Source organism: Hoplias malabaricus, chromosome 12 (genome assembly GCF_029633855.1).
Source record: "Hoplias malabaricus isolate fHopMal1 chromosome 12, fHopMal1.hap1, whole genome shotgun sequence".
In the NCBI taxonomy this organism is placed as follows: domain Eukaryota; kingdom Metazoa; phylum Chordata; class Actinopteri; order Characiformes; family Erythrinidae; genus Hoplias; species Hoplias malabaricus.
In genome coordinates this window covers 587,122-605,000 of record NC_089811.1, presented here as the reverse complement: position 1 = coordinate 605,000, position 17,879 = coordinate 587,122, and the positions used below count along the sequence as shown (strand labels likewise).

At 47.1% G+C, this 17,879-nt stretch overlaps 1 protein-coding gene across 1 annotated transcript in view; it reads left to right on the top strand.

The window, feature by feature from the left end:
- Positions 1-17,879, top strand: part of thsd7ba (thrombospondin, type I, domain containing 7Ba) — a 181,955-nt gene that overhangs the window by 107,361 nt on the left and 56,715 nt on the right. Inside the window, exons 16-18 of the mRNA XM_066686841.1 lie at positions 372-550; positions 15,735-15,868; positions 16,067-16,214. Coding sequence (XP_066542938.1) covers positions 372-550; positions 15,735-15,868; positions 16,067-16,214 — 461 coding nt within the window. The remainder of the gene's footprint in view (positions 1-371; positions 551-15,734; positions 15,869-16,066; positions 16,215-17,879) is intronic.

Here is a 17,879-nt window from a genome sequence, read left to right as displayed (position 1 = left end):
AATCCCTACTCATGTCTCCCTAATCCCTACTCCTGTCTCCCTAATCCCTACTCCTGTGTCCATAATCCCTACCCCATCTCCATAATCCCTACTCTCATCTCCTTAATCCCTATTTCATTTCCCTTAATACATGCTTTCTAACTCCCTTCTCTTTGTTCCCTAATCCCTTCTCCCTAATTCCTACCCCTTAATCTTTTTTCAGTACTCATTACACCCTGCACTCTTTTCCCAATGCCCTTCTCATTCCCTCATCCCTCCTCCCTACTCCCTTTGGTGCATGGCATGACTGAGGGAGACCTAATGTTTCTGGTGATCTACAGATCGATGGACTGATGATATCACTAATCCCTCATTAATTATGTTTCCTCCAGGACTCCTAGATGAGTCATGTCATGTCCCCTGTCCTCTGGACTGTCGTCTCAGCGCTTGGTCGAACTGGTCGCCCTGCAGCGCCTTATGTGGCAGTGGACTGAAGGTGCGCTCAAAGTGGCTGAGAGAGAAGCCCTTTAACGGAGGGCGGCCGTGTCCCAAACTAGATCTGAAGAATCAGGTGAGTTCTGAGGTCAGACAAAAGGTCAGAAACTTTATACTGAACAGTGTCCACAGAATATTAGATAAAAAACATTCCTCAGCTTCTGGCCCTTGGACCGTGACAGAACCCACCAGCACGGAAAAATCAGACAGAGAGAAAGAAAGAGTAGAGATAGGGAAAGATTAAAAATAAGAGAGAAACACCAGAGAGAGAGCAGGAGAAGTATAAGGCTGAGGGACATTAACAGTGTTCAGTTGTTATCTAAGGTGTGTAAAGGTGGGTTCGAACAGGGGATATACATTTTCACTGATTGCAGCTTTTTCAGGAGCCTCCATTTTCAAACTGATGTAGTTTCCCGTCCCTGATGTGTCCAGCCTGGTCTGACCTTGTCTAGAGAGAGAGAGAGAGAGAGAGAGAGAGAGAGAGAGAGAGAGAGAGAGATAAAGAAGAGAGGAGGATGTGGGAGGGTGCGGAGGCTGGACAGGTGGTACCCTTTGATCCGCGGTGATCAGGTTTGTGTTTGGTTGGAGATTTTCGGAGGCAGGTAATTCCCCTCGGGTGGAAGATTAAAGGCCAAAAGCGTGCTGGGGAAATGTGCAGCGTGGGCAGGAACAGCGCGTAGAGGACAGGCTGCTTTATAGAGGTCAGCGTCCAGACGAGTCCAGAGCGCAGAGGAGAATAACTCGGCCGTGGCTCAGTGAGAACAGATGGTTAATTGTCAGCTAACAGGCTCTGGGTCAGTCCCTGGGCTCCAGAGGCGTTTGGCTCGGCCGAGGCTGTGGTCTCTAAATGGCCAGACGAATGCTGAGTGTTAACGTTTAGGAAACGAGCTCAGAGGGGCTCCCAGACCCTGAATGGCCTTTTCTGGGAGGCAGGGAGACTCAGGTGAAGCTCCTCCAGTGAAGTTCTCCTGAACTGAAGGATATCTACCAGGGGTGAGTTCCTCTTCACTGCAGCAACACTCTCTACTGGGAAGGCTTTGCTTCTCATGAAGATATCTGTGAGGATTTGGTGGCATAGCAGCATTAGTGAGAACTGGTGCTGATGCTAGATGATTAGTTCTGTATCTCAGATCATCCCAGGAGTATTGGATAGAGCTCCATCACTCCATCACACAGCTCCACTGCTCCATTTATACCACTCTAGCCCTCACTTGGCATTAAGCATGGTGACTTCCCACTGACCCCAGTTGTTGTTGATATTAGCAGTCCATAGCTGTGAGGCTAATGTTGCTAACAAACACTGGAAGTCAGTAGTCACCCAGTTAGCCTTCATAACTATGTGTTAGCCATGTCAAATGATTTAGAATTACCTGTTGCCTCAGCACAGTCTAGTATCCCTCCGCCCAAGACGTTTCACACCACACCATGTTAGTGGAAGAATACTAGACAGGGACTGGAGTGAAAACTGATGATGGAAGCATATTTCCCTTCTGTTCTTTGAGGCTTGGTTCCTCAGCGGTTCTTCCTCTGGTTCTGAAGGTGGTTCTCCTTCTGAGTTGTGGTTCTTCAGCGGTTCTTCCCCTAATTCTGATGTAGGTCCTTCTTCAGAGTCTTGTTTCCTCAGAGGTCTTTTCTGATGTTCTGAGGCAGTTCTCCTTCTGTGTCTTCTTCCACGCATTCTGATGTAGGCCCTCAATCTCAGTTTTGGTGTCACCCAATGGTTCTTCCTTTTGTTCTGAGGGATGTTCTCTTTTTGGGTCATGGTCCCTCTCAGTGGTTCCTCTCTGTTGCTGTGAGGGATTTTACTTCTTTACCTAAGGCCAAGGACCTGAACTTCTGGAAATCTTCTTCATGAATCTGGTGATGAAACTTATGTAAATGAAGCCGAACTGAATGTCGTTGTTTGCTGAGCGTTTCGTCTGAGGGACGTTCTCTCTGAGCTCCTCCAGCTCCTCTAACCTGGCTCCTCCTGCTTCGTTTCCCAGACCGAGTCGCAGAGAGTCTCATATTCTCAGCTCCACGTCTCGTGGTGAAGATGAAGAAGGTACGGAGTGCGGAGGAGAGTTTCTGCCTCTCACTGACGGAGTGGGAATAAAGACAGCACCTGCGTTCTGATGAGGACCATGTCTCCAACACAGAGTCCTTTCAGCAGGAAAATAAACCATGCTCCAACAGCGCTCTGTAATCAAGACTCTGCTTCTCTCGCGCTCTCGCGGGTCTTTCTCACACACTGGGGGCATGTGGTCTCATCAGTGTGCCCTCGGTCTGGTTCCTGGAACTATGAGCGTGATACAGTTCAGCGCCGGGGACACCTTCCAGACGTGTCACGGCTTTATTTCAAGGTTTGTCCATTTTATTTGCATAGGGCTATCTACTACAGATAATATCAAACATTGCTGTGAGGGTTTGATGGCTTTACTAAGGGCATGTACTGATACTGGACGAGACATACTACAAATATTTAAAACCCTCTGGACAGTCAATTCAAGTCAGATTGTTTTGTATAGAGTTCTTTTACGAGCTGATGGTTTATTGGAGCACATTTACAGACACTGAGAATTAAGGTCTGTGCTAAATCAGTCCCATCACGGATCCAGGAGGCAGATATCTGGTCTCAAGGCAGGTGAGCGGAAGCGTCCGGCAGCGTCGCCCGGACGACAGTGGGGTCATTAAACTGAAGGGTGTTTGTGTTTATGGATTATAGAGAATATGAAAATCGTCAGAGTGGGGCGAGTGACTCCAGCAGCCGAACTAAACGAACAGAACCAGCAGGTAACACAGGCCCAAGAGCCCCCTGAAACATCCCCCCGCTGAAGCAGCGTCTCAATCTACAACAACAGGTGGTTTACAGTCACATGGTTCCAGCGACATGTAGAATCCAGCTGGAGGACGGGACGAGACGAACAGAACAGAGGAGCCTTCGCGAGGAGCCGGTACTGTGTGATTTTGAACGGAACCCTAGCTGCTATTGAGGCAATAAGATAATTGTCCTCTAGTCGTCTACAACAAACCTAGGCTTGGGGAACAATCACAGGTGATCAGAAGATACACCCAACGTCTCGTAGAGACACGGCAGAGCAGCACGACACTAGCATCCAGTCGGAACACAATCAACACATCCCTTCTTTTCTCCGCTGCGTGAACAGTCTCTTTTTGTTCATTGTTGAGTGGCAGCCCAATGAAACACATCAGGAATAGAAACAGGGTGTGTGTGATGCTCAAGGCCAGCGAAGACAGCAGTGTCGATGGTAACAGGAGTGTTGTTCCTCTCCCTCGTCATTTGTCATGAGACCAAGGCTGTGTAGAGCTCTCAGGCTGGTGTTTGTAAAACTGTACTCTGTGGGATTTAGATGTTACTGGCAACTCAAGGTAGAACTGATCCAATATGTTCAAGCGTCCTGACTCTAGAAAGGACTCTAACCTTGTGCTGAACACAGTCTGGGTGTGTCTCGGCGGCTACAGGAACGTTTCCCGGACTGATTCCCAGGATTTGAGCTCCACTGAGGGTGGATCGTTGTGATCAGATGTTGCGGTTACCGCTCTGGCAGCAGTGTCGGGTGTGTTCTGCTCTCCAGGCCCAGTCCTGAGGTTCTGGTATTGGTTCTTTTGGTGGCTGTGTGGGGCTGGGAGCATATCACATGTCCACCACGGTCTGGGACGCCTGCCATATGGCCCACACCAGGAAAACCAGAGCAGACTGTGTCCTGAGGAGTTCAGAAAACCTGAATTATTTAACACCCCCTTTACCCTGCTTCCGCCAGCACTCAGTTCACTCTCTGTATCTCTAAAGGAGGCCCTGTGCCCACTGTTTGTTTGTCTTCTAAACACAGGAGAGATGGATACTGGGGAAGCCTGCCCTCTCAATAGTGAGCCTTTGGTGGGTCTTGGCAAGAGTGGGCGGGTAGGATTATGGGGGGGGGGGTATGTCTTGAGCTCCCATCACATCCACAGTTACCAACTCACACACCGCTCCACATTAAAAGATACAGTCGCTTCTTACTCACACACACCGCTCCACCTTAAAAGATGCAGTCGCTTCTTACTCACACACCGCTCCACATTAAAAGATACAGTCGCTTCTTACTCACACACACCGCTCCACCTTAAAAGATACAGTCGCTTCTTACCCACACACACCGCTCCACATTAAAAGATACAGTCGCTTCTTACTCACACACACCGCTCCACCTTAAAAGATACAGTCGCTTCTTACTCACACACACCGCTCCACCTTAAAAGATACAGTCGCTTCTTACTCACACACCGCTCCACATTAAAAGATACAGTCACTTCTTACTCACACACCGCTCCACCTTAAAAGATACAGTCACTTCTTACTCACACACCGCTCCACCTTAAAAGATACAGTCACTTCTTACTCACACACACCGCTCCACATTAAAAGATACAGTCGCTTCTTACTCACACACACCGCTCCACATTAAAAGATACAGTCACTTCTTACTCACACACCGCTCCACCTTAAAAGATACAGTCACTTCTTACTCACACACACCGCTCCACATTAAAAGATACAGTCGCTTCTTACTCACACACACCGCTCCACCTTAAAAGATACAGTCGCTTCTTACTCACACACACCGCTCCACCTTAATAGATACAGTCGCTTCTTACTCACACACACCGCTCTACATTAAAAGATACAGTCGCTTCTTACTCACACACACCGCTCCACCTTAAAAGATACAGTCGCTTCTTACTCACACACACCGCTCCACCTTAATAGATACAGTCGCTTCTTACTCACACACACCGCTCCACATTAAAAGATACAGTCGCTTCTTACTCACACACACTGCTCCACCTTAAAAGATACAGTCGCTTTTAACTCACACACACTGCTCCACCTTAAAAGATACAGTCCCTTCTTACTCACACACACCGCTCCACCTTAAAAGATACAGTCACTTCTTACTCACACACACTGCTCCACCTTAAAAGATACAGTCACTTCTTACTCACACACACTGCTCCACCTTAAAAGATACAGTCGCTTCTTACTCACACACACTGCTCCACCTTAAAAGATACAGTCGCTTCTTACTCACACACACCGCTCCACCTTAATAGATACAGTCGCTTCTTACTCACACACACTGCTCCACCTTAAAAGATACAGTTGCTTCTTACTCACACACACCGCTCCACCTTAAAAGATACAGTCGCTTCTTACTCACATACACCGCTCCACCTTAAAAGATACAGTCACTTCTTACTCACACACACCGCTCCACCTTAAAAGATACAGTCACTTCTTACTCACACACACCGCTGCACCTTAAAAGATACAGTCGCTTCTTACTCACACGCACCGCTCCACCTTAAAAGATACAGTCACTTCTTACTCACACACACCGCTCCACCTTAAAAGATACAGCCGCTTCTTACTCACACGCACCGCTCCACCTTAAAAGATACAGTAATGCAGTCATGTTATTTTTTGCGGGGTGTGTTTGGGGGAGGTGATGGAGTGGAGTGTGTATTAAAGATTAAGGACTGGAGGAATGAGACAGGGGACAGTTTCACACCTTCACCCAGTTACTCTCTCTCACACACACACACACCTGGGGACAGTTTCACACACTCTCTCAGTTTCTCCCATTCTGGACAGTGTTGCCATGTGTGGTGTGAAGCAGAGACAGTGGAGTTAGAAGGTATTCAACATGGTTTCAGCCCTGTAGTGTACAATTATATTATTCTCCAGTGTGTTATTAAAGCTGTATGTGGTGTATATTGTAATGTCAGTGGTGTGAGCAGGTGGTCCGTGTGCTGTGGAGGGTGTGTATCAGCGCCTGGTGTTGGCAGGTGTGGAGGTGTAGAATGAATTGTAATTTAAACGCTGCATCTCTCCACGCCTCTGTGCTCTGAAACATTCCGCTTTAGGCTTCACAGTCAGTCCTGCAGCAGCACTGTCACAACAGAGTCACAGGCATAACATCCTCTAATATATATCCACCAACCCACACACTGTGAAACAAGACCCCAGTCAGTGTTCTGTGCGCTGCCTGAGTCAGAAACACGGGATAAAACGAGTCGCTCTGATTCTGCTCCGCTTCTGACGTCAAGTGCAGAGACTTTAGAATGGCCCCGCCCCCTCGTCTGAGTCCGTCCAATCACAGCGCTGGACCCGTGTTTATGTGAGAGCGCAAAGACGAGGTTAAACTCAGCAAAACAGACACAACGAGCGCGGAGAAATAAGAGCACTGAGTAAAAACGGAGAAGAAAGAGAACAGAGTGAAAACGGCTAAAAACCAGAGCTTCTGCTCCTCGCTCCTCACTGCTGTGCGCTCGGGGTCGGGGTGAACAGAGAGCGGCTCATTATCATTTAAAGGAACAGGTGCTGAAAGCGGGCGTTCTGAACAGGGGCTGTTTACACAGGGGGAGAACACTGCTGTGGGGCTCGTGGGGTTTGGACCAAAGCGGGTCACAGACATTTCATTAAGAAACAGAACAGTGTTCCACTGTGGAGACGAGGGGAGAATGTTCACTTTTGACACTTTTTAACTAAAGTCTGAGAGACGGCTCCAGCCCAGTGTCTCTCCCTCCACCAGACGATTGCAGCATGAGACTCCTGATGATGAAAAGGTTATTTTTACCGAAGCTATTGAACATTCAGATGTTTTTATGTTGGGTAGGAGCTGTGTGAAGAGGTGGTCCGTGTGCTGTGGGGGATGCGGCTGGTGTTGGCAGGTGTGGAGGTGTTGAGTGAAGCTATTTAAACCCTGTATCTCTGTGCACCTCTATACTCTGGAACTTCGTGACTGCGGAGATATTTCATGGCGATTCTTCACTTCACTTAGAACTGAATATTACTCTTCCTTCAGCCTTTATTCTCCAGATTACACCACCTCCCCCTGAGTCTGGGAGGACCTCCCCGTCTGTGGCTGCCTTTAAACGTGGTTAATGTTCATAAAGGTTTGATCGCTGAAACATCTGGATGAAGAAGAGTGTCCACATCTGTCCGGTCAGCCCTGATATTTTATCTACATATGCCTTCTGTGTGAAACCTAGGAGATCCAGAACTAAACTACAATCATTTCCAGACACGAGCCGTGAGAAACAACCTCCTCCACCCAACTCCGGCAGTGGTGTGTTAGTGTGTGTTGTGCTGGTGTAGAGTGGATCAGACACAGCAGTGCTGCTGGAGTTTTTAAACTGTACTGAGAGTATTTACAGAAATATAAGATGGTGTTCCACAAGAGTCTGTCTTAGGACCTTCACAGTTTCCATTACGTCATATGTTCTCCACTCACTCTACATTCTCTCAGCTCCACTGACCACACAGGAGCACTTTGCAGTTCTGCAATTACAGACTGTACTCCATCTGTTGCTCTGCATACTTTAGTATCCCCCCCTTTCAGCCGGTTCTCTAATGGATCCACACAGAGCAGGTTTGATTTTGGTGGTGGATTATTAACAGGGCTAACAAAGTATACAGAGCATCAGCGTGATCCTGTTTGTTCATTGTAGAGAATGGAGAGTGACACACACCTGTACAGTGTGTGTTCTCCAGTGTTATTGTAGTGTCAGTGGTATGAGCAGGTGGTCAGTGTGCTGTGTGTGTGTGTGTGGGGGGGGGGGGGTATCAGCGCCTGGTGTTGGCAGGTGTGGGGGTGTAGAGTGAAGGTGTAATTTAAACCCTGTATCTCTCCACGCCTCTGGGCTTTGAGGACGTTCCCTGGGGACGTTCGGTTCCGTTCGCACTTGGAGCAGCTCCAGCGTGGTCCAGCTGACGGCAGATGGCCCCCTGCCCTCAGAGTCACTGCAAAGGTTAAGCTCAGCTTTACCGGCCAATTACAATAAACCAGAGGCTCCCCTCCTTCAGGGTAGAGGAGGTCCGCGGGGGTCTGAGCCCGGGCAGAGTGGCTCTAATCAGGATCCACAGAATCCAGCCTCACTTCCTGATGCTGTGATTAATTAGGGGCTAATGGAGAGGAATGGGGTTCGCTGGAAGACCCTCATTTGAGGTCATCTGCGGGAATTCTGGGAGGCAGTCTAGACATGGGTGTGTCTAGGGGTGGGCTGGGTGACTTCACAGTAGAATCATCTGCCCATTTCTGCAGACAACACATGACATTTGATTTCTGGGCAGAAATGTGGTGGTTGCCGTGGCCGTAGCCGCTGCATGTAGAACAGTCACATAAAGCCGTATCACACTGTAGGTGGCGCTGTTACTGAATACCAGCATGGCTGGGGTTATCTGCAGTGCCCCTCCTGTAATCTGGTCTCACAGCTGTGCTGATACTCAGCCGAACAGCGCCACCTACAGTGGGACACTCTACAGAGCAGAACAGATCATAAAGTGAGCCACTCAGAGCGGTCAGAGGTGCGCACTCCATGTCCAAAAGTTTGTGGACACTCCTTCGTATGAGTGACCTCAGCTCAGCTGCAGGTGTGAGAGCAGGGTTCGAGTCCCAGCTCAGGCAGGAGCCCCAGGCTCAAACGGTAAACAGTGTCATGGAGAGAGAAGAACGTTTAAAACCTGCCACAGCAAGGAGTGTAGAGAGAGGCAGGAGTCTGGAAAAGGCAAACTGATCAACTAATGGCTGTTTCATTTCTCTCTCTCCCTCTCTCTCTCCCTCTCTCTCTCTCTCTCTCTCTCTCTCTCTCCCCTGTGGCCCTCCCCCTCTCCCACTGCTAATACGGACACCTACGAAGGCTCAGGTTAGTGCTGTGTTCATTCTGTTTCTGCGCTTTCTCTCTGACCCTCGCTCGTCCCGAGAATAACGAGAATCTCACTCTGAGAGAAATAGAAGTGAGAGACTTCATTATACCTCACTCCTCACCTCACTATCAGGGGAATGTTCTAGAGAGTGTAGAGAGAGAGATAGAGAGAGAGAGAGAGAAGGAAAAGAGAGAGGGGGGGGGAGAGAGAGAGAGAGAGAGAGAGGGGGGGAGAGAGGGGGGAGAGAGGGGGGAGAGGGAGAGAGAGAGAGAAGAGAGAGAGAGAGAGAGAGGGGGGGGGTAAGAAGGAGAGAGAGAGAGGGGGGGGGAGAGAGAGAGAGAGAGAGGGGGGGGAGAGGGGGGGAGAGAGGGGGGAGAGGGGGGGAGAGAGGGGGGAGAGAGGGGGGAGAGGGAGAGAGAGAGAGAAGAGAGAGAGAGAGAGAGAGGGGGGGGGGTGAGAAGGAGAGAGAGAGAGGGGGGGGGAGGGAGAGAGAGAGAGAGAGAGAGAGAGAAGAGAGTAAAGTAAGAAAGAGACAGCAGAAACTGAGAGAGAACAGAATGAGAGCAAAAGAGGAAGGAAGGTGTGAACAAAGGAGAAAGCAAAGAGGAAAAGACAGAGAGAAAACGGAGAGAATCAAGAGGTAGAAGAAAGGAGAAAAAAAATAAAAATAGAAAGAGAGCAAAAAACAGAAAGAGGAAAGAGAAAGAAAACAAAAAAACAGAAATAAAAAGTGAGAGAAACAAATGAAAAGAAGAGAAGGCAAAAGAGAGTAAAGTAGGTGAGAGAGAGAGACAGAGAGAGAGAGAGTGGGAGAGAGAGAGAGAGAGAGAAATAGTGGGACAGAGAGAGAGAGAGAGAGAGTGGGAGAGAAAGAGTGGGAGAGATAGTGGGACAGAGAAGGAGAGAGAGACAGAGCAGAAACAGAGAGAACATAATGAGAGCAAGAGAGGAAAGAAGGTGAGAACAAAGGAGAAAGCAAAGAGGAAAAGAGCAGAAATGTGAAGACAGAGAAAATAGAAAGAATCAAAAGAGGCACGATACAAGAAAGGAGAAAAAAATATAAAAAAAGAGAGAGAGCAAAAAACAGAAATAAAAAAGTGAGAGAAAGAAAGGTAGAGGAGAAAACAGAAAACAAAAGAGAGTAAGAGAGTAGAGAGAGAGAGAGGGGGGAGAGGGGGGGAGAGAGGGGGGAGAGGGAGAGAGAGAGAGAAGAGAGAGAGAGAGAGAGAGGGGGGGGGTGAGAAGGAGAGAGAGAGGGGGGGGGGGAGAGAGAGAGAGAGAGAGAGAGAGGGGGGGGGGAGAGAGAGAGAGAGAGAGAGAGGGAAGGAGAGAGAGAAAGGAAATATGGATGAGAGGTAACTCCTGTCGTAGTGAATGTGTGTAAAACGGGGCACTGATTATGAAGGTTGTCTACAAACTTTTGGACACAAAGTGTATTAAAGTCACAGCTGCACAGTGTGTGAGGGTCAGGGCCGGTGTGTTTCTGATCGAAGGTAGAACATCTCCACACGGAGCAGCCACAAGATTAAAACCACGGCCCGGTGAAGTGCTGCAGCTGGTTCCAGTGGAACACGTCAGTGGCTTTAATCTTGTGGCTGATTGGTGTAAAGTTGGTTGTTGCCAAAGCTTTGCTTTAATCCAAATCAAGCAAAACAAACAGTGATAATTGCAGGCCTCCCGCCGCAAGCCAGACGCTGGTTAAAAGAAGAGAAGATGATGGAGAGATCTTTCTCTCCTCCATCTGCTCCATCTCTGCTGCGCGCCGCTAAACGCTGTGATGTTTTTAATGGTGTTTTTATGGGTGTTGTTTTTTCTGAGTTGATGAACACGCAGACGCTTCCCATCTGGAGGAACAGAGAATTTAGAGTGTTCACAGCCCTCAAAAGAGATTAACTATTTATCCCTCGTTTCACTCATGCTCCACTCATCTGTATCATCGACATCATCTCCAACATCCTCCAATGAATTTCAGCTGCATTTACAGACACCAGAGACAACACAGAGGAGTTAAATAACACACAGGTCCTCTATAAACACTCTATACACTAGAATAGGAGACATCAGTCCACACCTCCTCTATAAACACTCTATACACTAGAATAGGAGACATCAGTCCACACCTCCTCTATAAACACTCTATACACTAGAATAGGAGACATCAGTCCACACCTCCTCTATAAACACTCTATACACTAGAATAGAAGACATAAGTCCATACGCCTCCTCTATAAACACTCTATACACTAGAATAGGAGACATCAGTCCACACCTCCTCTATAAACACTCTATACACTAGAATAGGAGACATCAGTCCACACCTCCTCTATAAACACTCTATACACTAGAATAGGAGACATCAGTCCATACACCTCCTCTATAAACACTCTATACACTAGAATAGGAGACATCAGTCCACACGCCTCCTCTATAAACGCTCTATACACTAGAACAGGAGACATCAGTCCACACGCCTCCTCTATAAACACTCTATACACTAGAATAGGAGACATCAGTCCATACACCTCCTCTATAAACGCTCTATACACTAGAATAGGAGACATCAGTCCACACCTCCTCTATAAACACTCTATACACTAGAATAGGAGACATCAGTCCACACCTCCTCTATAAACACTCTATACACTAGAATAGAAGACATAAGTCCATACGCCTCCTCTATAAACACTCTATACACTAGAATAGGAGACATCAGTCCACACCTCCTCTATAAACACTCTATACACTAGAATAGGAGACATCAGTCCATACACCTCCTCTATAAACACTCTATACACTAGAATAGGAGACATCAGTCCACACCTCCTCTATAAACACTCTATACACTAGAATAGGAGACATCAGTCCACACCTCCTCTATAAACACTCTATACACTAGAATAGGAGACATCAGTCCATACACCTCCTCTATAAACACTCTATACACTAGAATAGGAGACATCAGTCCACACGCCTCCTCTATAAACGCTCTATACACTAGAATAGGAGACATCAGTCCACACACCTCCTCTATAAATGCTCTATACACTAGAATAGGAGACATCAGTCCAGACACCTCCTCTATAAACGCTCTATACACTAGAATAGGAGACATCAGTCCATACACCTCCTCTATAAACGCTCTATACACTAGAATAGGAGACATCAGTCCATAGACCTCCTCTATAAACACTCTATACACTAGAATAGGAGACATCAGTCCACACACCTCCTCTATAAACACTCTATACACTAGAATGGGAGACATCAGTCCATGCGCCTCCTCTATAAACAGTCTATACACTAGAATAGGAGACATCAGTCCATGCGCCTCCTCTATAAACACTCTATACACTAGAATAGGAGACATCAGTCCATGCGCCTCCTCTATAAACACTCTATACACTAGAATAGAAGACATAAGTCTATACGCCTCCTCTATAGACGCTCTATACACTAGAATAGGAGACATCAGTCCAGACACCTCCTCTATAAACACTCTATACACTAGAATAGGAGACATCAGTCCATGCGCCTCCTCTATAAACACTCTATACACTAGAATAGGAGACATCAGTCCATGCGCCTCCTCTATAAACACTCTATACACTAGAATAGGAGACATCAGTCCATGCGCCTCCTCTTTAAACACTCTATACACTAGAATAGGAGACATCAGTCCATACACCTCCTCTATAAACGCTCTATACACTAGAATAGGAGACATCAGTCCAGACGCCTCCTCTATAAACACTCTATACACTAGAATAGGAGACATCAGTCCATACACCTCCTCTATAAACACTCTATACACTAGAATAGGAGACATCAGTCCACGCACCTCCTCTATAAACACTCTATACACTAGAATAGGAGACATCAGTCCATGCGCCTCCTCTATAAACACTCTATACACTAGAATAGGAGACATCAGTCCATGCGCCTCCTCTATAAACACTCTATACACTAGAATAGGAGACATCAGTTCACACCTCCTCTATAAACGCTCTATACACTAGAATAGGAGACATCAGTCCAGACTCCTCCTCTATAAACACTCTATACACTAGAATAGGAGACATCAGTCCATACACCTCCTCTATAAACACTCTATACACTAGAATAGGAGACATCAGTCCACACACCTCCTCTATAAATGCTCTATACACTAGAATAGGAGACATCAGTCCAGACGCCTCCTCTATAAACACTCTATACACTAGAATAGGAGACATCAGTCCATGCGCCTCCTCTATAAACACTCTATACACTAGAATAGGAGACATCAGTCCATGCGCCTCCTCTATAAACACTCTATACACTAGAATAGGAGACATCAGTCCACACCTCCTCTATAAACACTCTATACACTAGTATAGGAGACATCAGTCCATACACCTCCTCTATAAACGCTCTATACACTAGAATAGGAGACATCAGTCCACACACCTCCTCTATAAACACTCTATACACTAGAATAGGAGACATCAGTCCATACACCTCCTCTATAAACGCTCTATACACTAGAATAGGAGACATCAGTCCACACACCTCCTCTATAAACACTCTATACACTAGAATAGGAGACATCAGTCCATGCACCTCCTCTATAAACATTCTATACACTAGAATAGGAGACATCAGTCCATACACCTCCTCTATAAACACTCTATACACTAGAATAGGAGACATCAGTCCATGCGCCTCCTCTATAAACACTCTATACACTAGAATAGGAGACATCAGTCCACACACCTCCTCTATAAACACTCTATACACTAGTATAGGAGACATCAGTCCATACACCTCCTCTATAAACGCTCTATACACTAGAATAGGAGACATCAGTCCACACACCTCCTCTATAAACACTCTATACACTAGAATAGGAGACATCAGTCCATACACCTCCTCTATAAACGCTCTATACACTAGAATAGGAGACATCAGTCCACACACCTCCTCTATAAACACTCTATACACTAGAATAGGAGACATCAGTCCACGCACCTCCTCTATAAACGCTCTATACACTAGAATAGGAGACATCAGTCCACACACCTCCTCTATAAACACTCTATACACTAGAATAGGAGACATCAGTCCATACACCTCCTCTATAAACGCTCTATACACTAGAATAGGAGACATCAGTCCACACACCTCCTCTATAAACACTCTATACACTAGAATAGGAGACATCAGTTCATACACCTCCTCTATAAACACTCTATACACTAGAATAGGAGACATCAGTCCATACACCTCCTCTATAAACACTCTATACACTAGAATAGGAGACATCAGTCTATACTACTCTATAAACACTCTATACACTAGAATAGGAGACATCAGTCCATACACCTCCTCTATAAACGCTCTATACACTAGAATAGGAGACATCAGTCCACACACCTCCTCTATAAACACTCTATACACTAGAATAGGAGACATCAGTTCATACACCTCCTCTATAAACACTCTATACACTAGAATAGGAGACATCAGTCCATACACCTCCTCTATAAACACTCTATACACTAGAATAGGAGACATCAGTCCATGCGCCTCCTCTATAAACACTCTATACACTAGAATAGGAGACATCAGTCCACACACCTCCTCTATAAACACTCTATACACTAGTATAGGAGACATCAGTCCATACACCTCCTCTATAAACGCTCTATACACTAGAATAGGAGACATCAGTCCACACACCTCCTCTATAAACACTCTATACACTAGAATAGGAGACATCAGTCCATACACCTCCTCTATAAACGCTCTATACACTAGAATAGGAGACATCAGTCCACACACCTCCTCTATAAACACTCTATACACTAGAATAGGAGACATCAGTCCATGCACCTCCTCTATAAACACTCTATACACTAGAATAGGAGACATCAGTCCATACACCTCCTCTATAAACGCTCTATACACTAGAATAGGAGACATCAGTCCACACACCTCCTCTATAAACACTCTATACACTAGAATAGGAGACATCAGTCCATACACCTCCTCTATAAACGCTCTATACACTAGAATAGGAGACATCAGTCCACACACCTCCTCTATAAACACTCTATACACTAGAATAGGAGACATCAGTTCATACACCTCCTCTATAAACACTCTATACACTAGAATAGGAGACATCAGTCCATACACCTCCTCTATAAACACTCTATACACTAGAATAGGAGACATCAGTCCATACACCTCCTCTATAAACACTCTATACACTAGAATAGGAGACATAAGTCTATACTACTCTATAAACAGTCATATACTCTGGCTTTTACATATTTATTAATATTATCTCATTAGTGAAATCCTGTATATTCTCTCCATTCTTCCTCTGTGAATTCCTGCTGAAAATCAGTTGCTCCTCATTAAAACAACTCCTCCAAATAAGCTCTAATTAATAAGCCATTAGTGTGAATATCAGAGGTGATATCAGTGTTAATAGTCCTGAACTCCTCTCTCTCTCTCTCTCTCTCTCTCTCTCTCTCTCTCTCTCTCTCTCTCTCTCTCTCTCTCTCTCTCTCTCTCTCTCTCTCTCTAGGTGTATGAGGCTCTACCATGCCGCAGTGTATGTGGTGTTTATGAGTGGGTGACTGAGCCGTGGTCATTCTGCTCTATAAACTCTGTGGACCAGCTGCCGGCCTGTGGAGAGGGAGTACAGAGCCGAAAGATACGGTACACACACACACACACACACACACACACACACACACACACACACACACCAGATACACTAACACACACCCAGAGTTCATAAAAACAGTGCGGTCTGTTGCTCTGAAAGATCATTACATCTCCTCTGTTCTGTCTTCTACTTTACTGATCCTTTCTCTCTATCTCTCTCTCTCTCTCTCTCTCTTTCTCTCTCTCTAGGTGTGTGTTGAAGGGTGGGGATTACTCCAGTGTGAATGAATCTCTGTGTGATGCTGATGAAATGCCGCTGCAGGCTCAGACGTGTGTGTTGCCGTGTCATGGAGACTGTGTGATGTCGCCATGGAGTCACTGGAGCCTGTGTCCCACGGTAACAAACCCTCGGCCCATCTCTGCCTGACACGTCCATCACATCCCTCATGACAACTCTCCATCTCATCCCTCCATCACATCCCTCTATCACATCCACATCCCTAAATCACATCCCTCCATCACATCCCTCCATCACATGCCTCCATCACATCCCTCCATCACATCCATCCATCACATCCCTCCATCACCACTCTTCATATCCACATCCTTCCATCACATACACATCCCTCCATCATATCTCTGCATCACATCCCTCCATCACATCCACATCTACATCCCTCCATCACATCCACATCTCTCCATCACATCTCTCCACCACATTCCTCCATCACATCCTTCCATCACATCCCTCCATCGCCACTCTCCATATCCACATCCTTCCATCACATCCCTCCATCACATCCCTCCATCACATATCTCCATCACACCCCTCTATCACCACTCTCCATATCCACATCCCTCCATCAAATCTCTCCATCACATCCCTCCATATCCACATTACTCATCACATCTCTCCATCACATCTCTCCAACACACCCCTCCATCACCACTCTCCATATCCACATCCATCCATCACATCCCTCCATCACATCTCTCCATTACATCCCTCCATCACATCCACACCCCTCCATCACTTCCCTCTATCACATCCCTCCAACACATCCCTCCATCACATCCACACACACCCATCACATCCATATCCCTTCATCACATCCACATCTCTCAATCACATCCCTCCATCACATCACTCCATATCCACATCTCTTCATCAAACCCCTCCATCACATCCACATCCCTTCATCACATCCACATCTCTCCATCACATCCCTCCATCACATCTCTCATCACATCCCTCCATCACTTCTCTCCATCACATATCTCCATCACATCCATCCACTACATAAACTTTACCTTCACACTGTTTCTGAATTTGGAGGTGTGGGGTGTGTGTGGGGGTGGGGGGTGTTGTGGTGGAGAAGTGGGGGTGGGGGTGTGTTGTGGTGGAGAAGTGTGGGGGGTGTTGTGGTAGAAAATTCGGGGGGCTGTTGTGGTGGAGACGTGGGGGGTTGTGGTGGAAAAGTGTGGGGAGGGTGTTGTGGTGGAGAAGTGGGGGGGGCGTTGTAGAAGTGGGGGGGGTGTTTTGGTGGGGAAGTGGGGGGGGTGTTGTGGTGGAGAAGTGGGGGGGTGTTTTGGTGGAGAAGTGTGGGGGGATGTTGTGGTGGAGAAGTGGGGGGGTGTTGTGGTGGAGAAGTGGGGGGGGTGTTGTGGTGGAGAAGTGGGGGGTTGCTGTGGTGGAGAAGTGGGGGGGGTGTTGTGGTGGAGAAGTGGGGGGTTGCTGTGGTGGAGAAGTGGGGGGGTGTTGTGGTGGAGAAGTGTGGGGTTGCTGTGGTGGAGAAGTGGGGGGGGTGTTGTGGTGGAGAAGTGTGGGGGGTGTTGTGGTGGAGAAGTGGGTGGGTGTTGTGGTGGAAAAGTGTGGGGGGGTTGTGGTGGAGAAGTGGGGGGGTGTTGTGGTGGAGAAGTGGGAGGGTGTTGTGGTGGAAAAGTGTGGGGGGGTTGTGGTGGAGAAGTGGGGGGGTGTTGTGGTGGAGAAGTGGGAGGGTGTTGTGGTGGAAAAGTGTGGGGGGGTTGTGGTGGAGAAGTGGGGGGGTGTTGTGGTGGAGAA